This window comes from Mya arenaria, chromosome 13 (assembly GCF_026914265.1).
Source record: "Mya arenaria isolate MELC-2E11 chromosome 13, ASM2691426v1".
Lineage (NCBI taxonomy): Eukaryota > Metazoa > Mollusca > Bivalvia > Myida > Myidae > Mya > Mya arenaria.
Window position 1 is genome coordinate 63,693,598 of NC_069134.1, and position 27,591 is coordinate 63,721,188.

The 27,591-nt window shown below is 33.6% G+C and overlaps 1 protein-coding gene across 5 annotated transcripts in view; it reads right to left on the reverse strand.

The window, feature by feature from the left end:
- Window positions 1–26,824, reverse strand: part of LOC128214826 (atrial natriuretic peptide receptor 1-like) — a 43,107-nt gene extending 16,283 nt beyond the window's left edge. The window contains exons 1-13 of one of the 5 annotated variants that reach the window (XM_052921496.1): window positions 26,750–26,824; window positions 25,924–26,035; window positions 21,882–22,032; window positions 14,456–14,640; window positions 14,086–14,226; window positions 10,889–11,049; window positions 9,761–9,833; window positions 8,383–8,509; window positions 7,932–8,018; window positions 7,208–7,351; window positions 5,523–5,644; window positions 1,660–1,862; window positions 840–953 (exon numbers count right to left, since the gene is read on the reverse strand). In XM_052921496.1, the coding sequence (XP_052777456.1) occupies window positions 840–953; window positions 1,660–1,862; window positions 5,523–5,644; window positions 7,208–7,351; window positions 7,932–8,018; window positions 8,383–8,509; window positions 9,761–9,833; window positions 10,889–11,049; window positions 14,086–14,226; window positions 14,456–14,640; window positions 21,882–22,032; window positions 25,924–26,035; window positions 26,750–26,797 (1,668 nt within the window). In that variant the 5' untranslated portion in view covers window positions 26,798–26,824. Of the gene's footprint in view, window positions 1–839; window positions 954–1,659; window positions 1,863–5,522; window positions 5,645–7,207; window positions 7,352–7,931; window positions 8,019–8,382; window positions 8,510–9,760; window positions 9,834–10,888; window positions 11,050–14,085; window positions 14,227–14,455; window positions 16,423–17,082; window positions 17,163–21,881; window positions 22,033–25,923; window positions 26,036–26,749 lie in introns of those variants that run through there. The other 4 variants (XM_052921500.1, XM_052921498.1, XM_052921499.1 and 1 more) reach the window with 4 other exon arrangements.
- Between the last annotated feature and the right edge of the window lie 767 nt (window positions 26,825–27,591).

A 27,591-nucleotide genomic window follows, 5' to 3' on the forward strand; every position in this document is an offset into this window, starting at 1 on the left:
GGCTGTATTTACTTTCCATGTGGTGTTTTTATATTGTCCTTTCATTATCTTGAAGCTTATGTGTCATATTTCATTAATAGAACATAAGATATGCAAAAATTACATCTTGAAAAACTCATAAATGTTGGACACCAAACCATTAGTGATGTAACAAAATGTGCTGGACAGAAAATTCTTGCTCATATATAACCGTACAAGGTGGTTCAATCATTCAATAGGTCCAAGTGTTCCAAATAGGTTTATACGAAGCACAAACTTTTCAAAACAGTCGGAAAACGAAAAACAAAATGGCTACCTTTAAAAATAATTTACGGCATATTTCTCATATTAGGCGAGTTTCGACAGCCAATGAAAATGGCACATTTCTAAAATCCTATATTAGGCGAGTTTTTTAGCCAATCTAAACGGAGGAAACTCATATTAGACGAATTTTGTTGATATTGGCCGAGTTTGGTCGATATTGAGCGAGTTCTGGCATATATTGTCTTCAATTGTCTGGTATTGGTACCGCAATTGTCTCTGTCTCTCGCCAAATACGTAATAGTTGATTAATAATGTGCAATATTAACCCCCAAGAGTGACCCAGTTTTTAAAAATGAGAGAATAAATTGTATATGCAGCAGTTACTCCCATAGTACAATACATTCTGTCAAGTTGAAAATCTTATTTATAGTGACAAAGCTGAAACAAACAAACTCTAGGTAATCCAAGCATTTGCAACACTAGTACCCAAATAAATTTAGGAAGTTTGATTCAAATTCTATCAATCAACATTCAAAGAAAAACATTTCCCAGCTTAGGCACTTAAACTGGTTACGTCTCTATTTGACTCTATTTACATCATTATATGCCTCTGGACATGGACACAGGTCATCTTTATTTTCCCACTTGTCAGGGTTAAAATCTGGGAGTGCAGGTTGCCATGGTAACTTCAGACTGAATACATCTTCATCCTGTAAAAAATAACAATAAGTCTCATCGTAAATTTTTGTGGTGGATTATTTTTCTTATATTTGGAAACTTGTCGGAGAAAAATGAGTCCGGCTGAGATATTCACGTTAATAACAAAAGCCAATCTTAAACCACTAGGATTTTAAAACAAACTTATCACAATGTGTAACATAACATTAAAAAAGGTTTTTGAAAACATGTGAAAATAGCTATGATAGCCTGCTTTAATAGGAGGCGTGAAACTTCACAAAAATGAAAATGTCATTTACACATTAACACTCGGACAAGATCACGAAGCTCCATAAATATGAAATTGATAGCACCACTTGATAGATCTTGTGTTTTTAACTTGATTATCTTTAGTAAACAACTGAGGGTTTTCTTTTGGACAGCTTTTTGACAGAATATCAATATATAAATTGTTTCCCTATTGAAAAGTTGACATTTCCTTTTAATTATTCTAAAAACCATATAATTCCTCATTTTCATGAATTATTTTCGCTGCTACTGTGCTTATGATTCCATGTATAGAATGAAAGGGCTCATGGCTATTCCATTTACACATACAAACCACCCAGGGAAGGCAAAATAAAGAAATTATACAAGGGAGGTTCTTGGCTTCCTGGGAGATATGAAGTTTCAATGCTATAACCCTACATTGGTTAATGTTTTTAGAAACATAATAGCCCTGGGTGAAAGTTAACTTACTCCATAGGGATCAGCTCGCAGGGCAATTTCAATCATGAGAATAGCAAAAGCGTAAGCATCACCCTCCATAGAGGCCTTGAAACCATTTTCAGAATAAAGTTCCGGAGCGACATAAACAGATGAGCGTCTTTGTTGGTATTTTGCTTCTTCAATCTGTTCCGGGTCAGTCAGCACGTTGGATCGTAGAGTTTCCAAGCCATAATCTAAACAAATGAAAACAAGAGCTGTCACAGAGGCAGCGCGCTCGACTATTCCGTCGCTTTTCGGTGTATGGATTTAAAAGGTTTGGCGAAACATGCATGGATCACTGTTAGATTAGATTTCAATGCAATACACGATGTGCTGAGATATTTATATAAATTGAATTGGAAAATATTTGAGGTGGTACGCAAACTTTAACGTAAATTCTAAGTAGAAAAAGAGGCATAGTTTTGTCAAAATGCTTGATAGAGTTATCTCCTACTGTTTATAGGTTGGGGGCATGATGGTGAACAAGTGTGCAAAGTCTCAAAGCCATATGTCAATGGACTTTGAAAATATTTGAGCTGGTACGCAAACTTTAACGTAAATTCTAAGTAGAAAAAGGGGCATAATTTTGTCAAAATGCTTGATAGAGTTACCTCCTCCTGTGTACAGGCTGGGGGCATGATAGTGAACAAGAATGTCAAGTTTCAAAGCCAGAAGTCAATGGACTTTAAAAATATTTGAGGTGGTACACAAACTTTAACGTAAATTCTAAGTCGAAAAAGGGGCATAATTTTGTCAAAATGCTTGATAGAGTTACTTCCTCCTGTGTATAGGTTGGGGGAATGATGGTGAACAAGTGAGCAAAGTTTCAAAGCCATATGTCAATGGTTTTTTAAAAATATTTGAGGTGGTATGCAAACCTTAACATAAATTCTAAGTCGAAAAAGGGGCATAATTTTGTCAAAATGCTTGATAGAGTTACTTCCTCCTGTGTATAGGTTGGGGGAATAATGGTGAACAAGTGAGCAAAGTTTCAAAGCCATATGTCAATGGACTTTGAAAATATTTGAGGTGGTACGCAAACTTTAACGTAAATTCTATGTAGAAAAAGGGGCATAATTTTGTCAAAATGCTTGATAGAGTTACCTCCTCCTGTGTACAGGCTGGGAGCATGATGGTGAACAAGCATGTGAAGTTTCAATACCAGAAGTGAATGGACTTTAAAAATATTTGAGGTGGTACGCAAACTTTAACGTAAATTCTAAGTAGAAAAAGGGGCATAATTTTGTCAAAATGCTTGATAGAGTTACCTCCTCCTGTGTACAGGTTGGGGGCATGATGGTGAACAAGCGTGCAAAGTTTCAAAGCCATATGTCAATGGACTTTGAAAATATTTGAGGTGGTACGCAAACTTTAACATACATTCTAAGTAGAAAAAGAGGCATAATTTTGTCAAAATGCTTGATAGTGTTACCTTCTCCTGTGTACAGGTTAGGGGCATGATATGGTGAACAAGTGTGCAAAGTCTCAAAGCCATATGTCAATGGACTTTGAAAATATTTGAGTTAACGTAAGTGGTTACGCCGACGCTCGGGTGACTAGGATAGCTCTCCTTATTCTCTGAATAGTGGAGCTAAAAATGAATATCAAAAGTATCTGTTACTTGGCTATAATAGATAAAATATCATCTATAGCCACAGAGTTTGAGACTCAAATCTTTATTTCATTGTAAAATCATTTATAAAACAGAGACTTTGATGGCAATTGCTGTTAAAATTACTAAGAACAGCATTTGTCTTCAAATTAGCACACAGTACCTTTTTTTAAACATGTTGAGGCCAAATGTCGGTCCTATAAGGAGAAATATTGTTTTATAAAAGTGGCACGTACTTGCCAAATTTACAGTATGTCGTTTTACTTATTTTAGAGCTTGATAAGCTTGCTTATTTCTTTATTTAACTGCTCATTTCGGTAATGTTTATCATTTTATGTGGGAAAAATTGCAAGCGATGCATTAGTTTCTGCATGAACACTATAATATTTACAAAGCATACAAGTTGGTAACGCAAGTATTATGACAACAGACCATTTTCCAGTTTGTTTGCATAGCCAAAAGAAATATGTTAATCTTCTTTAAATTTGAGTTTTCTTCTGACAGAAATGACGATGCAGCAGTCATGGAAATTAAACTTTTGGATGAACAAGCCAGAATTCTTAAGCTGTTGCTTGGTAACAAATTTTTCAACATTAGCCCTGCTATATAAAATTCAGAATTTGAGCAGCCCAGAGGACAATTGTGCAGGGCGTACAGGCTAGTGTTTAATTCAACTACTGATGCAGTAAGAAATGAAAGGGTTAAAACAAATCAAAGAAGGAGTATGAGAACAGTTTAAGTGTTTTTTATTTCAAACATGTTGTAATAATGTACTGAGAAAAATACCGATAAAAAGTTTTATTATATACCCATCATAAATCCATACGCAATACATATCACAAAATACTGTAGTCTGGTAAATTATGTTTTGACATTGCGGCAGTTTTGTGAAAAGGTTTCTTGAAGTGCTTTAAGAAACTAAACTCTCAATCAAACTCTGGTAAAAGACCTAAGGCAGGGCTCTTAAAGCGGCATAGACTAGGCTATGTTTGATTTAAAATAATATCCTTATCATATTTTTGGCAGGTTCAGACCTCGCCAAAAATATAATATGGACCGCTGATGTCATATTTTATGGAGCACTGACATCATTACCGTATTTCCTCGACTAAAAGACAGGGAAATTGGCTCCCGATTTTTAACCTGAAAGTCTTATAAGCAAGTCGATAAAATATTTAAAAAAGATTCCAGTCAAGATCAATAATATTTAACATAGGGTATTCGACTAACCGGTATATTGTCTGCTGATGCAAGTATCGGGTGATTAACAACAACACGAAATCTCTTCACCGCACATGCTCAGACATCACACAGTGTACCGTTTCATCTGCATTTTTTCTCAGGTGCATATCTTTTTTATTAGTTTGACAGAGATTTCAAAATAGTAAATTGGAAACTTAATATGATGTTGGTACCTAACTGCAAATTTGATTATGCAGACAAATGTCAAAGCAAATATAAATCCTTTATAATCGTCGCAAATCAATGGACAATATTGTCTATTAAGCATAATTGCTAAACAAACACCTATTCATGCATTGCCTCGGCTTTTCACAGTTTTGTTATTAAAGCCATTTATTTTCACGGTGTTAATTACGGTTTATTTATCACAACATAACGGTCAATCTTTTGATTTTAATTGGGTTAACCAAAATTCTGATAAGTAACGTCCTGTCCTGCAACCTAAAATGTGTGAGATTGTACTAATTATTAACCTACCTCCAAATAGGAAGCTCACAGTTGCCCGCCATTTTCTTCAAGCAAAACAACAAATTTACTGCGGAAGTTGATAATTTTCTGTTAACCTTGAACATTTTCACACATTTGGAGGAATTAAAGGATTTTACATTTGCTTAAAAACTGACCCTGTCTTAAAACGAGTCCAAACAAAAAGATCCAGATTTCATGGGCAAAGTTAGGGGGTCTTCTTATAAGCGGATTGCATTAAAGTCGAGGAAATACGGTTAACTGGTGAGTGTGGCTATTGACTGGGACAGTGCATCGTGTCAATCCCTAGCAGACACTGTCCACGAAGCCTTGGCTCTGTTTACTATATACGCAACAGTTCACTAAGTCTGACAAAATTCTCTGTACCCTTTAAAGAAGTAAATAATTATTGTTGGACATCAATTAAATAGGTAAAATGGCTTAGTTTGTACCAATCATATTAATAAAAACTGTCAAATAAAATGCTCTGATTACAATACAGTTACTCTCAAAAATGTCTGTTGTCAAAGCAAACCTGTGATCTTGATTGTCCATCTGTCGTCCACAACGCAGTTATTGGCCTTCAAATGTCCGTGGATAATTCCACGCCCATGTAGATACTTCATAGCGCTGGCAATGTCACTCTCAAATGAAAATCTGAGGCAAAACAGGTAATGTCAATATGATATAGCTCATATCTTTAGATTGTGAGTGGAACGAAAATTTTCCTTGACCCTACCAACCCATAATGAAATTTAAAGGTATATCATTATGTATACGTATATAATTATATACGTTCTCATGAACTTGCTTTACACCATTGTTTCAAATACTCAAGTCTTTAAGTTGAAAGTCTTTTTATAGCTGGAACCCCTGTTCTACTTTAAGTTATTATAATAATAGTGACCATGACCTTGACATACACCAATATTCATTGATGCACATCATTCTAAATACTAAAGGTATTGAGCTGGAACCATCGTTGTATATTAAGAAACAGTGACCATGACCTTGACATCCTTAATGCAATCAAACCGTACTTATAAACATAAGCTTGCTTATAATACATCAAAGTGCATCACTACACATTTACTAATGTTATTGAACACGAACCATTTTTCTGTTTTTAGAAAAGGGTTTCTTGGCTGAACTAAATTTATCAAAAATGGCATTATTATACAAGCCAAAGTTTCATTACTAACTACTGGGTATGTTATCCAAGACCATCTGATTAATGAACGTATGCCAAAATATTATAAGATTATGAAGTTAAATTAAATAATAAGTGTCACAAATTGAATTGAGAGTTTTACTAGCAAAATCAAATAAACTTTGCCTCGACTAATTAATTTAGTTGCTTTGAATAGATATTATAACTACTCTGAAATAGAGATTCAATAAAGATGATAAGATCGCACCATAGGCCAGAAACAACAAGTTTCATGCCTCTGTAACCGGTACACCCTGCCCGCCAAGCAACATTGTTTTTATTCTAACAAGGCAGTCCAAAGGACAGCTATATCCCCGTCGTTGTTTTTTAGTATATTTTGTTTTTCTCGCAACCTGACTGGTACGTTGAATCTGACACAAAATTGTACAAAGTCACTGGTCAAGAGTGGGAATATAGGAAATACAAGTTGTTTGATCGGTAACCTAAATATTCTTGGATATATGAACATATTTTAAAAGGATATTTGTTAAAGATATTCATATTGTGTGTAGTGTAGGTAAGATCAATGTCAAGGATATTTTGGGTAAAACAAGCATGTGTACTATGACCTTTAAAAGTCAGATGTGACCTTGGCTATTGAGGTATGGTCCCGGGTCAAGGTCACTACACATTGTCTCAATGAGGACAACATTTGTATCAAGTAATATGGTAATCAATCAATGCATAAGTAAGTTATAGCACGGACATGAGCATGTGTACTCTGACCTTTAAATGTCTTGTGTGACCTTGACCTTTGAGGTATGGACCCGGGTCAAGGTCACTGCACATGGTCTCAATGAGGACAACATATGTACCAAGTAATATGGTAATCCATCAATGCATAAGTAGGTTATAGCCCCAACACGAAATGTTACGGACAGACAGATAGACTGACAAAGTGCATTCCTAAAATCCCCTCCCAACATTGTGGCGGGGGATGAATAACCTGGTTTTTGTTTAAAACTGGATTAAAAGCACAGATTATAGTTAAGTAAAAGTTTCATTCATACCTGAAGGCCCAGTTAAGGGGAACTTCCTCATTGAGTAGAACGTCGCTCAAGCTTCCCTTGGCCGAGTATTCGCTGAGCACGCACATTTGAGGGACCTCAATGCACGCTCCGACAAACTTGCACAAGTTTGGATGGTCACACTCCCTGGTGAAATTTAGAGGAAAACATTTACCACAATACCGTAGACAGCCTAAATTTTGTGAGCGTTTAATTTTCACAATTTTTAGGGGAATCGATGAGTTTGCGAATTAAAAACCTAAAATATTTAAACTGCCTTCCAATGGTTTTAAAATGGCATCACAAATTTTAAACTTCATTGAAGTGGCCATAAACTGAAACAAGTACCTCGTGAAATCAGACTTGTTTTTACTGTTACCCTTAACTCAGACTTAATGCAGGCTTTTGTTAATTTTGATAACAGTACATGTACTAAAATATCGCAGCAGTACATTGTCATTTTTTTTCTCAAATTTTTAAACATTTAGTGGCCCTAACCCTAGAACAAAAGCTCAATCTGGCTTTAATCCTTATAGAGAGTATAACGTGGCAATGCCAATTAACTTTGTTATTACGTAATGGAAAGATTGGACAAAAACGGCTGAAGTTTGAGAGTGGACAAGATATTTCCATAAAATATTGACATTTCAAGGGTTATAAGTTCAGGAACAATCTTTCTCAGATTTACAGACTTGTTAGAGATATCTAAAACTGCCCTATACCTTACCTGACAGCTCTCACTTCCATTCGAACTTGTTTTGAGAGGCTGAACTCTGGTTTTGTGACTGTTCTTACTGCACAAGAGCGGCCATCACTGAAAAATGAATAGAATATTGTTGTTTTTTTTGTTTAATTGCTTTTTGTCACATTTCTGAGTCTGAGTCTTAAACTCAGACTTAAAAAGTTAGTGAATGCAGGCCCAGGAGTCATATTTGTTAGAGTTTGTGAGCAGTAGGGAGGGCTACAGTTAAAAAAACTTTCAGATGAGTCAGATACTGACAACAAAACTGATTTGCTTTATTGAATCCTACTTTCAAACTAGATAATTTTTCATCCGCAGTCACTGAAATGTTTTGACACAGACTTCTTAAATTTACAAGGGCGGAAATCCAAATTAGCCCTCAATTAAAAAATCAATAGTTTTCAGATTATCTACTTAATTTGAACAAAATTCTTACAAAAGCGCTGTCCTGCAGAAAACTTGCTTATGGCCGACATTTAGATTGCTGGATTGTTGACTTCTCGCTCCTTGTACTCCAATATTACTCCCGACCATACTGCCAAAAGCCCCACGCAAGCCCTCATCTGCCGCATATTTATGAGATATCAAATTATCAAAACATACTAAATATTTTTTCACGATTTTATCAAAATATTTACGTCAACATTGTTTAAATTTTAGAAGGTACCACTATAATTACATAAATCTATTTGTTGAAGAGTGGAGTTAAACAAAGACAAGTTATTAAAAAAAAAAGAGTTTCTTTTTCCATTATTATATGTAATATATACAGTTACGAACACCAATTTATGTCAGAGGCGAAGCCGAGGATAAAATTTGTGTTCCTCCTAGCAAAACGGTTTCTGACATCTGTAAGAGGACTTTTTTGAAGAAAAAACTTGTGACTAACTGTATCTGACTTGTACGATGATAAGTGCATTGCATATATTAGTGAGCAAATAAATGCATTAATAAATAAATTAATACAGGTTTAAAGTAGACTAAAAGAAATATTTTTTTCTGAAAGATCAACATTAGATAATAATCATGGCCTTTCTAAATACAATGTATCGGCTAGTGGGATTACTCTAAATTTTTGTGCACAGTCGGCTTACAACGGTAAGACGACTTTTTTTCAATAGCTCTGCTGGGGGTATAGTCGTAAAATTGATGTTAAAAATTCAGCCAATCATGTAATGGTCATCAAAAGCATAAGTTAAGGTAAACACACCAACATAATCACTATCATTTTGCAGATGAAATTAACATAGACATCTATAGATATCGAAAAGAACACACAAAAAACTAGCTAAATTACTTTAGCAATAAACACGGTATTACATCATTCAATACGATTTAAATTGAACGTAATTATTCAGCAAAAAATCTCTTAGCAAGATTTAGTTTTTGCCTTTTCTCCAAAGTTTCCAAGTGAGCTTATATGACCCCAAAAACCTAAGGATTGAGCAACCGGCATGATGGGATTGATTAAAGGCATTATGGGATTGATTAAACGGTGCAGCCTTGAAACTGATCCCACTGATAGAACCTGTAAACATTGCAGTCACTGGACAGGATCTTTTCCCAGACACCAGGACTAATATTCTCTGAAAGTTTACTGGACCTACTGGATATTTATCAGATTTGTACGAGGTCCGATTGATCTTTCTCAACGACTGAATCACTAATAAACAGTTTTACACTGACATAATTTTTGTTTGCAATTATTCAAATGATGGTCTTCAGTATTTCCTCTTTTTGAAATCAAATAAGACTAATGTGTAAAATAAATTCAAATTATTAAAAGAAAGCAAAATCAGATATTTTTTTTATACCATCGGCAATCTTATCTGGTGGAATGATCCAATCCTCGTTCCACAGCAGTTTTCTGCGCTGCCATTGCATGTACTAGAGAAAGAAAAAAAGAAGATATGTCAACAAAGACAACAAAATTGGACACCTCTATAATGATAGCAAAATATGTTTCAAGTAATGCATCAAATGCATTATTCTGGTAGAAATTAAATTCATTATTACTCCTACCACTATGAGGGAGCAAAAACATAATGTTACCACAATTAATGTGACTGACCACAGTGAAACTAACAAGGAAATGCATGTTGTTTTTATATTTAATTTATATTATATTTATATAAGGAATTGGCAATGTAGATGACCAAACATTTTGTCACTTTCAAAAACAAAAAAACACCATGGGTGGTAGGGTAATACATAACGACTATTTGTTTCTTTATTCTTTAATGTTAAAAAATATACTCGCCAGGACAGTGTGCTGCTTTAAGCTCCATTTTATTAATCAAGAGGCCATAAAATATATGAGTGATGTAACGATGATTGATTATAATAAAAAATTGATTGGTCAGTGGTCGAAATTAGCACAAGCCCACAGGCCCTGCACTGGTAAAATGTCTTCCGGGCTTGGTCAAAATCTGAATTTTATATAGCACTGCTAGCAGGGTTTTAAAAAAAAATTGATGCCAAGAAATTATATAATAATTCGGGCTTGTTTATCCAAAAGCTTAATTTTGATGACTGTTGGTTGGGCTTAAATTCAGCGACAAGCAATTATTTTTGATCATTATTGATACATGATTCAACTGGCGAGTTGGTTTTTTTTTTCTTTCCTCTCGTTATTTGTGTTTGGTTATTTTCCCCCCGATTTTCTCCTTTGAGTTCTTTTATACATTTGAAAAGGTTCAGTTGTTATCTTAAACAATATGACCAAAAGCAACAACACTAAATAATTTCAAACATACACAAAACATAAGCATAGTTAATGATTACATTTTAAGTTATTGTACCAGAATAGACCTACAATTAAGGTATTGTCAAAAACCGATTGTACGATCAATAATCGGTTACTGTAATGAAACCAATTATCGATAATCAAACCAGAGCCAATTCCCAACACTACTGGCATTTCTATACATTGATGGACATACCCCGTAAGCACAGGCCAAACTGGCAAGGAAGATTAGGAATGCTACTACAATCAGCGCGATCTCCCAGGATTCCAGTGGGCATCTCCCACAATCAGCTGGACAATTGTTGCAAGTCTCAGAGTCAGTATCATCCGTCTTCTCACAAAGATCATCACCACACACTGAAATATACATGTAAGAGCTCAATGGTATAATGGCATTAATATCCATGTGTCTGGTCCTGATAAAAAATCAAACTTGTTGGCACCTATTGAAGCTGATAAAAAAAGGCTTGCTGAGTTACAGGCAACAGTGTATCTGAGGGTCGTTTTCTTTTATCCTGACCAAAAACACATGATTTTTTTTCTCTAGCATACGTTTTTCTATTGGTGAGAAATTGTCGGTAGAAAACAAATGTTATTACATTTCCCTAAATAGCGCTTTTGATGTTGTTTTCTGACAACTTGATGCATAATCATCTTTTTAAGATTATTAATGTTGTGTTGCATAATTATAGTTTTATAAAAAAATATGTATAAAGTTCACTATAAAAGTTTATATAAAGTTTCACTCGTTAAATTTTCACAACAGTTACTGTGTATGTCCTAAGTAAAACAAATTGGCTTATTATAAGGCCAAATATCGGCCCTTTCCCCTTGTCAAAAAGCCTCCATTTTCCCACAAAAATTGCGAATTTTTCCAAAAATCATAATTCAAAATCTTAAAAAGCACATCTACTCATAATGTTGAGTCTTTGTTTTTGGTTGAACAAGCTGAATTCTTACGCAATTGATTGGCATCAACATTGTTAAAGAAGCCCTTTTATATAAAATTCAAAAATTGAGCATCCAAAAAAACAATTTTACCAGTGAAGGACTTTTGGGCTTGTACTAATTTTGATTGATTATTATAATTAAATTCACAATTATTGAAAATATCCAGACAATCAAATTATTATTCTTATTACTAAAATGTTCAACTCAGTGTAAAAGAACAAGTAACTCCTTAATTAAAAATAACATTTTTTTGTCTGCTTTAGAACAAGATAATTACCTATCATCTGAAGTAAACAAGATATTTACCTATCCTCTGAGCTAAACAAGATATTTACCTACCCTCTCAAGTAAACAAGATATTTACCTATCCTCTGTAGAAAAAAATAGATTTACCTATCCTATGAAGTAAAACAAGAGCTTTACCTATCCTCTGTAGTAAAAAAGAGATTTACCTATCCTCGATAGTAAAACAAGAGATTTACCTATCCTCTGAAGTAAAACAAGAGATTTACCTATCCTCTGTAGTAAAACAAGAGATTTACCTAGATCATCTGAAGTAAACAAGATATTTACTTATCCTCTGTAGTAAAACAAGAGATTTACCTATCATCTGAAGTAATCAAGATATTTACTTATCCTCTGAAGTAAAAAAAGAGATTTACCTATCCCCTGTAGTGAAACAAGAGATTTACCTATTCTCTTTAGTAAAACAAGAGATTTACCTATCATCTGAAAACAAAATATTTACTTATCCTCTGTAATAAAACAAGAGATTTACCTATCATCTGAAGTAAACAAGATATTTACTTATCCTCTGAAGTAAAACAAGAGATTTACCTATACTCTGTAGTAAAACAAAAGATTTACCTATCCTCTGAATTAAACAAGATATTTACCTATCCTCTGAGGTAAACAAGATATTTACCTATCCTCTGAAGTAAAACAAAAGATTTACCTATCCTCTGAATTAAACACGATATTTACTTATCCTCTGAAGTAGAAAAAGAGATTTACCTACCCTCTGTAGTAAAACAAGAGATTTACCTATCCTCTGTAGTAAAACAAGAGATTTACCTATCCTCTGAAGTAAAACAAGAGATTTACCTATCCTCTGAAGTAAAACAAGAGATTTACCTATCATCTGAAGTTAACAAGATATTTACCTATCCTCTGTAGTAAAACAAGAGATTTACCTATCATCTGAAGTAAACAAGATATTTACCTATCCTCTGAAGTAAACAAGATCTTTACCTATCCTCTGAAGTAAAACCAAATTATTTACCTATCCTCTGAAGTAAACAAGAGATTTACCTATCCTCAGAAGTAAAACAAGAGATTTACCTATCATCTAAAGTAAACAAGATATTTACCTATCCTCTGTAGTAAAAGTAGAGATTTACCTATCATCTGAAGTAAACAAGATATTTACCTATCCTCTGAAGTAAAACAAGAGATTTACCTATCCTCTGAAGTAAAACAAGAGATTTACCTATCCTCTGAAGTAAACAAGATATTTACCTATCATCTGAAGTAAACAAGATATTTACCTATCCTCTGAAGTAAAACAAAAGAATTTACCTATCCTCTGAAGTAAAACAAGAGATTTACCTATCCTCTGAAGTAAACAAGATATTTACCTATCATCTGAAGTAAACAAGATATTTACCTATCCTCTGAAGTAAAACAAAAGAATTTACCTATCCTCTGAAGTATACAAGAGATTTACCTATCCTCTGAAGTAAAACAAAAGAATTTACCTATCCTCTGAAGTAAAACAAGAGATTTACCTATCCTCTGAAGTAAACAAGATATTTACCTATCATCTGAAGTAAACAAGATATTTACCTATCCTCTGAAGTAAAACAAAAGAATTTACCTATCCTCTGAAGTAAAACAAGAGATTTACCTATCCTCTGAAGTAAACAAGATATTTACCTATCCTCTGAAGTAAACAAGATATTTACCTATCCTCTGAAGTAAAACAAAAGAATTTACCTATCCTCTGAAGTAAACAAGATATTTACCTATCCTCTGAAGTAAACCAGATATTTACCTATCCTCTGAAGTAAACAAGATATTTACCTATCCTCTGAAGTAAACAAGATATTTACCTATCCTCTGAAGTAAAACAAAAGAATTTACCTATCCTCTGAAGTAAACAAGATATTTACCTATCCTCTGAAGTAAACAAGATATTTACCTATCCTCTGAAGTAAACAAGATATTTACCTATCCTCTGAAGTAAACAAGATATTTACCTATCCTCTGAAGTAAAACAAAAGAATTTACCTATCCTCTGAAGTAAACAAGATATTTACCTATCCTCTGAAGTAAACAAGATATTTACCTATCCTCTGAAGTAAACAAACAAGATATTTACCTACTCTCGGAAGTAAACAAGATATTTACCTATCCTCTGAAGTAAACAATCAAGATATTTACCTACTCTCGGAAGTACATTAGTTTTTGTCTCTAGGGCTATTTGCATGCCAGCAAACTTGAAATGCGCGATAAGTGATGTAACACCGATCTGGTACAGTCCGGAAATGTAACTTGTCCAGTTCCCTTTATCGACTGGACCAACTGTAAAAAATGAAGAAAAAGAATATCTCAAAAGTGAGATCAAGAAACAATAAAAAAAAATTAAATTACAGCTTTCTTGGAAACACGAAAACATATTACAAATTTTCCAAAATTATGAATAAAATATATAAATCTTACAAGAAAGGCATCTTTTTATTATATAGAAAAGCGAGTGATTGAAGGTGCAAATACATCAAAAAGAGAAGCACATGAAACATGCTATACCTACCAAGCACTTTTGAATGCGTAAAAGTTCCTCCTGGCGAAATCCATGGTCCACAGAGGCCATTGTCAGTATGCTCAAGCGGACATGAGTGTACATTCACATGATAGATGCAGCACGTCATTTTGGTTGCACCCGATGATGTAGCACATATTTCCGTTTCACACCAAGCCTTCGCTTCAGCTGCATTTCTATAGAGCCGGTAGAACAATATTGCATTCATGAGCAATTTTTATATTAAATTCATTTCTGCTGACATTCCATAAAAATGAAAAGTGAATGTCTTTTATAGCGATTAGTCTTGAACATGTGTAGCCAAATGTATTTAAATCTGTCAAAGCTTTCATGAGTTATTGTTCAGACACATTTTTGGCAAATTCTAATTTGCAAAGGGCCATAACTCAGGCATAAATTTTTAGTTTAGAACAGTTTCTGTACCTGACCTGTGTTCTATGGTTTGAAACCTATGTACAATTATTTAAATGTGTTGAAACTTTAACAACATTTTTTTTTAACAATTTCTATGTAAAAGAATTCGAAAAAGGGCCACAACTCAGTGAAACATTAGTGGATTTTAAACATTGTTGTTCTTGACCAGTATTTCAATGATAAACCTGCATATTTTTTTTTATATATTTCAATCCATTGTACCTGTCATAAATTATTGTAAGGACCATGTTTTTGCCAATTCAAAACCTGATGATAAAATCCGACATATTAAACAACTGAACGCATTTTAGATTGAGAAGGGGTCACTTGGTTAGAAATTGGTAGTTTGCTACCAAAGTTGATATTGATGTGTTTCATGTCAAAAATGTGTGCCAAAAACCATTTAAATCGGTTAACCATAGCTTGAGTTAATGTTCGAGGACACCTTAAAAACAAACAAACTGACTGACCAACCAGACAATTTTGCTCACTTCTATATGCCCTTCTAAACTCCCTTTGATGATGGCATAATTAAAAAAAAAACATTTTTGGGATACATTTTGGGTTTTGATAATATAAATATATTCATAATGGTCATCTATAACTTGATGCTCTCATCAAATTTAGTCTATTGGATGATCAAGCCCGAATTTATATACTACTGTTTACATTTTTGAAGTAGCCCAGCTGTATAAAATTTGAGCAAGCCCAGAAGGCAGTGCTTGCAGGCTTGTGCTTACTTCCACCATTGATGGTGTTAAAGAAATTGCATTATAGCCAATTGGAATATTATATTATTAGCCACCAAGAATGATCCCAAGCCATCTGCTGATAAGACTCTGACAAAAAAAATTGTTGTCACCATGGAAAGCAAGTGTCAATCCTTTTCTACAGGCCGTCAACCAAGTTTTAGTGAAAATATAGGAAAAAATATAGGAAATTTTATCTGACAAGTTCACTTCATATTTTCATTAATCACTCTTTATGATTGTAAATGCATGTTATAATAGACAAGTGACATAAAAAAAATAAACTATTTTCGGTAAATTTATTTGCCATTTAGAGTTTAAGGAATCGGCCATGTGTTGTCTTGGTTGCAAATTATCTGATACCAATTCACCAACCATGTCATTGTTAAAGTTAGCAAAAGAACTTTTTTGTATCTTTCTATACAGCGAATATTTATCCGCCAGGAACTTGTAAATCAACTGATTAGAGCTGTCTGATAAAACAGAAGCTGTCTATCCAACAGTGATTCAAATAATACTAATTGTCCATCACACATTCTGTCCATCAAGCAGTTCAAACAACACTGGTGGTCCAACCAACACTTCGGTCCAACCATTTATAGTTGTTCAACCAACACATATGGTCCATCCAATATAGCAGTCCAGTTAGCAATAGATGCCCAACCAACAACAGTGTTTCAACAGGCACTAGCTTACATCATGTTGCTACCAATCTAGCAGCCCAACCAATTATAGTGATGTTTTTCATTGAAAGTAATGATCTCAGTAGATAACATCAGAATATTTGAATCATATCTGTAAAGAAAGGAATGGAACATTAAAAGTATATTTTTTATAAAAAAAATAAGTTACACTCAGACTTTTTTATGGATGGGTTTTTAGACAATCTGGACCCCGATTTAATTCCAGGCCTGGGTGTATGTGACTAGTCCAGTGGCAATCATAACGTTTAAACATTTATAACTAACTAGTAACAAATCATTCAGAAACTGAGAACACTACAAAGGTGACAGCATAACATTATTACTCTAAGTAAAAAAATTATTACATATTTTTAAAACACACAGAGCAGTATAAATATTTATATTATATTTATGATGATTTATATATGCTCATTCATAAGACTATTACATAGTTATACTGTACCTGGTAATGTACATACAGATTCCTCATTATAGATTATGACTGACAGATAGTAAAACAGCCTAATTTATTTGTGTTTATTTTCAAAAAAAATGTTTTAGAATATATGAGAATTATTTGTTGTAAATAATACTCCAATAAGAAAAGTAACCACAGTCTTTTCTGAACCATCTACCCCACCCACCAGAACTAAACTGTCCAGGTAAACAGTCAAGCGATTTCTAGCTCATGACATTCAAATTATATCACACTAATGTAATATAAACTCATTAAAATGACAAATCTAATAAAAATAAATAAATAATAACAAACCTGGAACAATAATTAGTCCATATTATCGCTGTTATTATACTTCGTTATAACCCGGAAATAAACCGGAAGTCACCCTGCCGCAAAGGATTATCCGGGTGAGCTAAAACCCGGTACCCAGTATTGATATTGAGAAAAGCCGTTATCACAATTAATGTTACCGGATTATGTTGATACCGTGTTATTTAAAGTATGCATTGGTTGTCAAAAAGCAATTTATAACGGACCGTGGATACTTGGATTTATCATCTGATAATAACCCTGATATCAACATAATCCGGTATCAGAAAGTGATAACGGATACGATGGATACCAGGTACCGGATACCGGGTTTTTAGCACCAGCCTGCAAATCCGATGAATGTTTTTCGAATGTTTTTCATTGGCTTAAACTTTTTCAGAAATGTTTACACCAATATTTTTACAACTATTGCGATGTCCTCTGCTTTTAATGATTTGCCGCGATAAAGTTTCATCGGCAGAAAAAAACAACAAAACGAAATCACAATTTTATTTTTATTTCAATAATGAGTTGTTTTGAGCCGTGGTGTTCATAAAACATAGAATCAAATAAAAAAAGGCCTTATTGGCTATAATCATAAAATTTGTGTTTCACTAAACCTACATTCCTTAAAGGGACTGCACACTAGATTGGCACCAAAAAAAGTTTTTTTCTGTAACGAATCTCAGGACAATTATTTAATTATTTTTTTTTACACTTTGATTTCATAATTGTAAAAACAAGTGGCCCAAGAGGGCCTATGCTCTACTGGCATGGCTCTTGCAGTCATTTTCAATCCAGAGCATGTACGTATGAGTAAAAGGCAACAAATATATAGTTCACTTTTTGTGTTTGGGTTAGCTCAAAACGCTGCATGTTCAACATCTGAGGACAGAAAGTGTTGTAAGCAGATTAGGTGCATGAACTATTTTTATATGTGCCAAGTTAAGGTAATCTGAGGGTAAAAAAATATTTGCTTTCATAGCTACTCATGGTCAAAATTTCATTTATGTAGCTTTAAAAATAGCTCAAAGTCAAGGACATCTGAGGACAACATTGATGCTCGTTTGCAAAACTGTGCACATGGTCAAAATTTCATTGCTGTAGCTTTAAAAATTGAAAAGTTACTCAAAAAAGGTGGGGACAGCTTTTGCCCAAGGGGCATAATTTCAAATGTTTTGCTAGACAGTCATCATATGATGCTCCACAACAAATATCAAAGGTATGGGCCTTGTGGTTTGAAACAAGAAGATTTTGAAAATATTTCTTAAATAAGTCTCTAGGAAACATGCAACCCCCGGGGCAGTGCCAGTTTTGACCCAAGGAGCATAATTTGAACAACCATGGTAGTGGACCACTAAATAAAGCCTTGTTCAAAATAGCAAGGATTTGAATAGCTGTTTCGGACAAAAAGGTTTTTAACATTTCCCAATTTTAGTATACCAAACCTGTGAACCCTGGGCGTGGCCAGTTATGAACCCCGGGGGCATAATTTGAGCAAACATTCACAAGCAATTGTGACTATACATGTAAATTTGGCTAAAAATAGACTTTGCTCATGTAGACTTGGCTAAAATAGACTTGGCTAAAAATAGCATTTTTTATACTTTCAAGACCCATAATCTAGGCATGGATGAGCAGATCAGGCTGGTTTCAAAAGGAACCGAGAATTAATGGATATCTAAATACTGTACAAGTTTCAACGAGATACAATCAAAACTGAAGACTGTATCGTGTTCACGAGCAATTGCTTACAGACGCACTGATTTTTATACTTTCAAGGCCCATAAACTAGGCATGCATGGGCGGACCTTGCTGGTTTTCAGAATGAACCATGCAAGCTCTAATGGATATCTAACTACTGTACAAGTTTCGTCGAAATACAATCAAAACTGCAGACTGTATCATGTTAACAAGAAATTGTTTACAGACGCACATACTATGTACACATCACCATTGCATAAGCTCTTCTGGCCTTTGGCCAGTAATGCTAAAAATACTAAAATGTCAAAATTTTTTTTAGATGGAGACCAGTTTCGAACCGGGGTCCCCAAAATTGCAGTCCAGTGTTGTATCCACTGTGCTATGAAGGCGCACCCTTAACAGTTGGAATATTTCAGCTATAAACCTTACTTGGTATTATCACGTGATAACATCGACTAGCCAATCACGCATAAGGAATTAATTCAACTAGGTAGACATACCTAGTAATCTATTTTAATGGAAAAATACAAAAAAACTGCGAAAAATATTTTTATTGTAAACTATGTAGCAGGGCTAATTCCAGTAAGTGATTTCTCGCATAAAAATCGCTCAAATCGCATCCAAATCATATAAATGCGAGATATTCTCGCGCTTGATCGCAGTTTGTAAAGCATCGTAATCGCTGATGGCTTTTTGTTTATATTAATTGAATTGCCTCCCCTACATTGAACGCATTTGTGTTATCGAATGTTTTAATCGATATCGTCCACGCACTTGTTTTCAAGCGTTTTTGCGACCCGGAATAATTTTGTTTACACGGGTTACCACTGCATTTTAAAGGCGTCTACAATATCGGAAGCGTCAAAATGTCAAATCAGAAAACCTTGTTTGCATTCCTTGAAAAAAGTCTCTGGACCAAAATAAAATACCAGCTTCAGATGAAAACAAAAATGGAAAGCCTTCATCTCCCCCCAAAAAAGTCAATGCACCTATCAGCTAAAATGGCTAAATCCTATTTTTTGCTCAAGTATGATGAGTATGAATGTTCACGATGTCGGAACTGTTAACAAGTGTTTTCTTCTAGTCAAACAAATGTATATATCATATCTATATATCTATATATTGTAAATTTGTAAATATACCGTATTGATATTTATGAATAAAGTTACTGTTATGCATTAATTTTTCACTGCGTTATCCATGTATTTAGTTCAAATAATTGTACTTTGACGGATTTTTTTTTAGATTTTTGATATGGCAAATCCTTCACGTACAAATTGTTTAGTATCAAAAGTGGGTAGTTGTTCCGATCAGGATTCCGGGTTAAAGCATATAGCGTCTATAAAATATCATAAAAACAAGAAATATTACCAGATAATATTATTTTATATTAGTTCCGTACACAAAAATTAAATATCCAACTTATAACTTATGAGTTTGACGGCTTTTCTTCATTTCATTCTGTCAAAACATAACGATATATACATGAAGGGCACCTGCAAGGCTTTAGGGCACAGTTTTAAATCGCTCGGAACATTTCGGCCATGGCCGCGTTGTTACGATTGTATAACGAGGTCTATCTCGAAGCTTTGTCGGAGGAGGCCGAGTTATTACGATTGTATCGAGTTGTTCCCCTTCGCATAATTGTTGTCTGTGTCAGTCAACTTTCGTTTTATTGGAAAGGTAAACAACTTGTTTTAATGCATTAAATGCTTGTTCAGTGCAAAATAACATTTCACTTACATGGTAAAATATGAATATAACTCTTTATGATCAATTTCAACCATAAAATACTTCACTTAAAACAATTTCAATATTTTTATAACACCCGCGTTTTTTGCACATTCCCGTTTAGACGTTAGGGATTGGAAGAATCCCGTATAACACGTCTATTATTTTAGACTACCATGTATTATAAAAATCTCACTGAAATTAAAATTCTCTCAACAATTTTGGACAAATGGGAGCAATTCTCTCATTGAAAATCTTACATGATAGAATTATCCCTGATGTAGTACTTAAGTTAGTTAGTTTCAATGCATTGTACACATCAATACCAAGTTTATGTCAGTTTTCGTCAATTTTCTTTTTTCGGTATTTAATCATACATAGTACAGCCCCTTTAAAGCTGCACTCACAGATTGAACGTTTTGACAAGTTTTTTTATTTTTTGTCTTGGAATGAGCCAATTTTTGCAAAAATCCATGGAAACCAGTTTTATAAGACTGCTTACAAAAAATTAGATCGCAGATTTTTATATTCAAGTTAAAAAAATGATGATTTATGCATTTTTCTTAAACCTTAATTTTCTAAAGGAAATATGAAAATCTATGATCTGAATTTTTGTCAGCAATCTTATATCATTGGTTTGCAGATATTTACGCAAAAATTTGCTCTTTCCAAAACAAAAAATAATAAACTTGTCAAAATGGTATATCTGTGAACATGCAGCTTTAAACCTCTCCATCAAGACAGACTATGCTGCAGCAACACAACTGTGGTAACCAAAGTGGACACCTTTAAGATTTGATGTTTGTCATACTCTTTATCAAAGGTGTCCAGATGGATAACCAAGGGTGTACAACAGCAACTCTGAATGATGGTGATGGTTAGGAGGATAAAAACAGTCTTAAACTGTAAATAAACAATATCTAAAGGTAGTATCAATCCTTTAAATGATTTCAAATATATCCCAGCACCACTTTTTAAGAAAAATATAGGAAAAAAATCCAAAATATAGGGAAATATAGGTTTTGAAAAATATAGGAAATTTCTCAAAAATATAGGAAAATATAGGAATATAGGAATTGGTTGATGGCCTGTAACTAAACTACTTATACATAGATCAATAAAATATTATTTGTTTTCAAATGTATGAAATTTGACAAAAATTATTGCTTTTTTATTTCAATTTTTTTTTTAAAAATTAGGAATTTAGGCCTGTTCATCAAAGTCTTATTTCAATGACTGCAAAAGTATGGTTGACTTTTTGGTTGTAGTATGCAAACTTAGGAATGCTTTCCAGCCAAAAAATATGCAAAAACTACAGAGCTTTAGTTTCTAGTTTGCATTTGTACACATAAATATATATAACTTACGTGACACCCTCGCTGGAAAGATGGGAAAAGTAGCCCTTAGGATATGCCCAGTCATAAAACTCGTCTTTAATAATCAACTCATACGTCACGTTAAATTCTTCTTGAGCTCGTATTTCTTCTCCGGGGGTTTCAATCCACTGTAGATCAAATCCTGAAAGTATACTGACAGTCAAGAAAATTCTACTACGGTAACTTCTTGTCAGTGCACAAATTATTTTTATATGATTTTGACTAAGGCATATAAATGAAGGCTTGTATTAGGTTTCCTGACCAAATGTGTTTTTTTAATGGTAAACAGATTTTTTTTATATACCATACATATAAATATTGTCTATTTTTTAAAAACAAACAACAGCGAAATGATACAAAATAATTAAACTGGAATTATTTGAACAATTTGCATTTTCTGGTTTTGACACTACAATTACTCTATAAGTACTTTTATGCTTATGTCATGCTTAAAAAATGTGGTACAAGAAAAAAAGAGAGGAGGCAGCAGGCTTTTTTGCATTTGAAACCAACTAAATGGCAGTAAATTTTCTGAACAAATCAATGATGTCTGTACCATGGTAGAGTCATACCTGGACCCCCCCCCAAAAAAAAACAAAAAAAAAAAAACAACAACATGGTTTGGCAAGAGTAACATCCTGTTCAAAAACAGGTAATGTAGGCATGCACGCTTTTTTTTAAGGCTTTCATTAGAACAATATTGTCATCTTTTTAGAATGGTGTTAAAGTAATCTTCTAAATAAAGCTTTTAAGGTTTTAAACTACATATTAAAACACAACTAATTTATATTTTTTAAGAACTGACTAAAAAAGTGTAGGGTCAGCGCCTATTTCATAGGTAGTGCCGGGCTGTCTACAATGATTAATATATGTCTTTAGAGTAGAAGACTTGGAAGTTCTTTTTGTATGAACTGCAATGGGTTAAAAAATGACCAGGTGGGATTTTCAAATAATAATAAGGCTTTTAAACTTTATGTAAGAATGTCATTCTCATTATTCAGTGTTCATACAGATCTTGGGTACCAGAACTCCATGTTTTTTCAATGACTTTTCCAGGATATTGCTCAGTTTTCCTTGATCATACCATTCACACACATGAAACTCAAAATCAGGACAATGATATACACATTTTACCGGTATACTGACATTTAATTTGCAAAAGTAATCTTCTGCAAAATAAGTGCTGTTTATTTTTGTTTTAGTGAGTCAAGTTTAAGTTCCAACTGCTCTAATTCCTGTTGCTTTTCTTAAGCAGTCCTTCTCAAAGAGTTAGCCTGAGTCAAAAATGTTATCTTCCCTGTGGTTTCTGCTTTGTCACATAATTTTCACTTGAAAAAGTTAGATCGGACACCTCCTGTTCAAGCTTTGTTTTCTTCTTTTTCAATTCAGACACTTCTTTCAGAAAAAGTTTTTTTTTTTCCTAGTTCAATTGCTGATCTTTCCTGAAACTTGCATAAGCACACCAAAAAAACTTTTTAATGTTCGTTTCATACCCAAGCAGATTCGCACTTGATATAGAATAGAATAGTATATAGCGATGTAATTTCACGACTGGTCATTTAAATATGGTTTCTTAAGACTTAAACATTTTTTTTTTTACGCACGTAAAGAATACTTTTAAACTTTCGGAATTCCATGACGATTTTTTAATATTCCATGATTTTTCCATGATAAAATCCATATAATAAAGATTCCATGATTTTCCCAGACAATAGTCATTTTCCATGACTTTTCAGTATTTTTAATAGCAGTATAAAGCTTTATAAATTACATATTAAAGCTGCACTCTCAGATTTACCATTTTGACAACTTTTTTTATTTTTTGTCTTGGAATAAGCCAATTTTTGCGCAAATATCTGCAAACCTGTGATAAAAGACTGCGGACAAAAGATCAGATCACAGATTTTCATATTGACGTTTGAAAGCAGTGATTTTTTTGGCTAATATTAGGGCCGAATATCGGCCCTTTCCCATCGCCAAAAAGCCTCCATTTTTCCCAAAAAATGACCAGTTTTTCCCAAAAATAGAAGTCAGTTTTCCCCTTTTTTCTTGAGTTTCTTTTTACTTGCAATTTAAACCTGCAAAGATAATTTCCCATTTCATTGAAGCTACTTCTATTTCATACATTTTTTGATAGCAAACTTTAAGATTTTATAAGTTCTCGTATCCGCCAAAATCCTGTCCGAGTAACCGCAAAATACCCAATTTTTGTTTAGTCTTTATTACAGGATGCACCGTTATTTTCCTGCTTCCCGTTTTAATTTTCAGTTTACTTTCAGTTTTTCGTAATGCAAAATACACGTTTATCCTGACAATTGTTGCCATAATCAATAATGTATGGTACTTAAATAACAACAGCAGTTTCACAGCGTCGAAGGAAATTTATTTATGTCTGTTTTAAGTATCAATTTAATACACAGACTTCAAATACATGGACACACAATTGACAACCGGTTTTAAACATGTTGTCGTGAGTATTGTTTTGAATTCAAAAATGCATTTCTCAGTACAGTATTCATATTAATCATCAGTGTTTATATAAGAAGATAAAAAAAAACAAGCTTGCTAATTGCTGTCTTGCATAACCATGTTATAGAAAAATTTTGTATGGACACACATAATATACAAGAAAAAAGTTGATGCATAGCATCAAGTCGGCGCAATGAAATTAGAAGAAAAACGTGCATGCAGATAACCAAAAATGGTTATTATTACAATGATAATATTTTGTTTTATGTTGGGTGTACATATGCTCGAAGGACATTATGGTTAATAATATTGTTACAATAGTTTAAGCCCGGAATTAAAGATATTCTGGGTTTTTTTTCCCAAGCTAATCCTCCGGTTAAAACTAAATTATAACAAAAATATTAGGGATGCAAACGAATATTCGATCGAGCGTTTGGTATTCGAATGTCAAAATCGGTATTCGAATATTCGATTTTTTTAATAAATAAAAAATAAACCTTTTTGCTACCACTGTCATGTTGTGTATAATTTTCGTTTCTCTTGTTTTTACAACGAATATTTCCTAGTGTCGGAGGCGTATTTTTAAAATATACATACGTTTCTTCGGATGAAATAGAGTCAATGGTCTAATACATAGATTCCAATAGCATGAAATTCACCTTTTATTTGTACCGGCATGTTATGTTAATTCCTTGCTTTATATTTTGTATAAGTTTTTGTAACACATTTCACTCATTATGAGTGTATAGAAAGGGATATACATCAAAGGGGAATTATCTAGAGTTCATTCCTTCGAATGACATTTTCAAAACAAACAATTTTAATTTTTGCTGTCACCAAGGGAGATTACTGCGTAGGAGGTTTACAAACATAAAGGATATTTTAATAGTACTGTGTAACCTTCATCTATTTGATATCAATCGGAACACCTCGACCTGTATCTTTCTCGGAGATGGCCGAGTTGTTATGATTGAGTTTGTTTTAAAATCAAAATTTTTAAAATGATAAGCAGGGCTGTTATAATTAAAGGTTTCATTATCAATTAAAGTGTAAAGTTTTATAAAACAAACTTAACTTGGTATTGTATCATGCAACGTGGAAACTATTGAAAGCATTGTTCTGCAATTTATGAACTAGTCCCTAAGTTGGAATATTTCTAAAGTAATATCAAATATAGTCGGCGCCCTTCTGGGCGCCGACTAATAATAATCTCAGTAAAAGCAGAAATAAAATCTTTTATAAGCAAAATTACTATGTTATTATTTTCCCAATTTTTGACCTTTTCGCGCTAATCTTCGCAATTGAAAAGGCACAGGCAGTAAAATTATTTTGAAAAATGCATAATACATCAATTTTTGAACTTTTAATATGAACATCTCGGATATGATATTTTGTCAGCAGTCCTACATGTATATCACTGTTTTTCATGCATTTTCGCAAGAATTGGCTTGTTCCAAGACCAAAAAAAGAAGTTGTCAAAACGTTCAATCTGTGAGAGTGCAGCTTTAACACACAAAATGTTATTAGACCGGAGGATGGAAAAATGGTCCCAGAATACATGTACCTTTACACTCATCCATTGGTGTTGTTTTATCCTTATTTGCAGTAAAATCCCAGCAATGGTACTCTGCATTGCCGTGTGCATGCCAGCAATAACAAACTTGCAGTGTGCATATCTGTAATCATATTATAACAAGCATTGAAGGACTGATACATCCAGATTTTCAATTAATATTGTTTATAAAAGATAACCAGAAAGTCCCCTGTGATATTGCCTACTGCACACGTTTAACTTTCGTTTCAATTCACATTTATGTGCAACTTTGTTGCCCACTGTTACACTAGAATGGCAGAATTAAAAAAAGGGGGGTAACTTTTTCTAAAAATGGCCAGGCCATATATGCAGCAGAAGTCTGTGTGTGAGATATGCAAGGTTCGTGATACATTAGCTAAAGAACTTCAGCGAACACGTTATGTATTACCTTTTTGGATGTATGTAATGTGTGGTAAACATCAAAAAAATAAATATCAACATTAAAGTTATGGAAGCCAGAACTAGTGATACATATAATGCCAAATGTTGAAAAGATTTCCATGTGCTACACTTTATACATTAATTTTGATTTATTAGCATGATCCATGAAATTGTGCATACAAAGTGACGCTCATATCATAAGAAACTCCATGTACAGTATTTTAGATGTTTAAAATCCGTCGAAATCGGAGAGAAAGGATTGTACATTTCATTGTATATGCAGGCTCGCCAGCAATACATCTGGAAAAAAACTAGGAAATTTTCAAGCAGAAAGCTAGGTAAAAACTTATAAAGCATTACACCAGTTTGTGAAAATTGTTTTATATTTACACATATATGTAGTCAAAATATTTACCAGAATACACAACGCTAGAACCGAAATTTTGGGATTATATATCTCCATCTCACACCAAACAAAAAATGACGGCCAAATTTTCCGCGTTCTTTTGACGACGTCACTTCTGCTATTCCAACGATGACGTCATATATGTACATGTAGTTACAAATGTTTGGTTTACGGCGCTTCCCGGTAATAATCTGAGGACAGTATTTATTTCATCATTTTAAGAACACTATTTATCCGGTGATTAATTGTTTCAAATGTTGACCACCCTTTTCAATTTTTAGCAAAAACAATAACATTTTCAGTAAAAACATCGGCATACATCATCACTGTCTTTCCTCCAGATGAAGATGACGTACATGTAGACACGGCTGCCAATCTCGACATTTGTTGTGATAAAGTAGAAAACCGACTATCTGGGAAGTCGACGAACGCCGGTAAGTGTTCATGTTCTTCAACTTTATTAAATATATTGTGTCAAATTTTAACGGCCATGTTTTAGAGCCCATTTTCATCGACATGTTGGTATAGTTTTTCTGACAGATTTACCCGGTAAAACCGTTGAAGATGACGTACCGTAGAACCATGTGGTTAGGCGTTGCATATCCCCACCTACACAGAAGTATAAACTGCCATGCCTGTTAAAATCATTTCATGGCCCTGCCCATCACTCACCAAAATTGGTGGCGCATGAGCCAAAACTAATCTGCCTTGTCAAGTCACCGCCCATCAAAATTGAAACATCCCGTCGGTGTACTAGCAATAACTTATAAAAACCGGCCAGTCTTATATAGTCTGGTGTAAATCTACTTTAAATTTAGTTCGAGCTAGCTTCTTTTTCAACAGACCAGTGA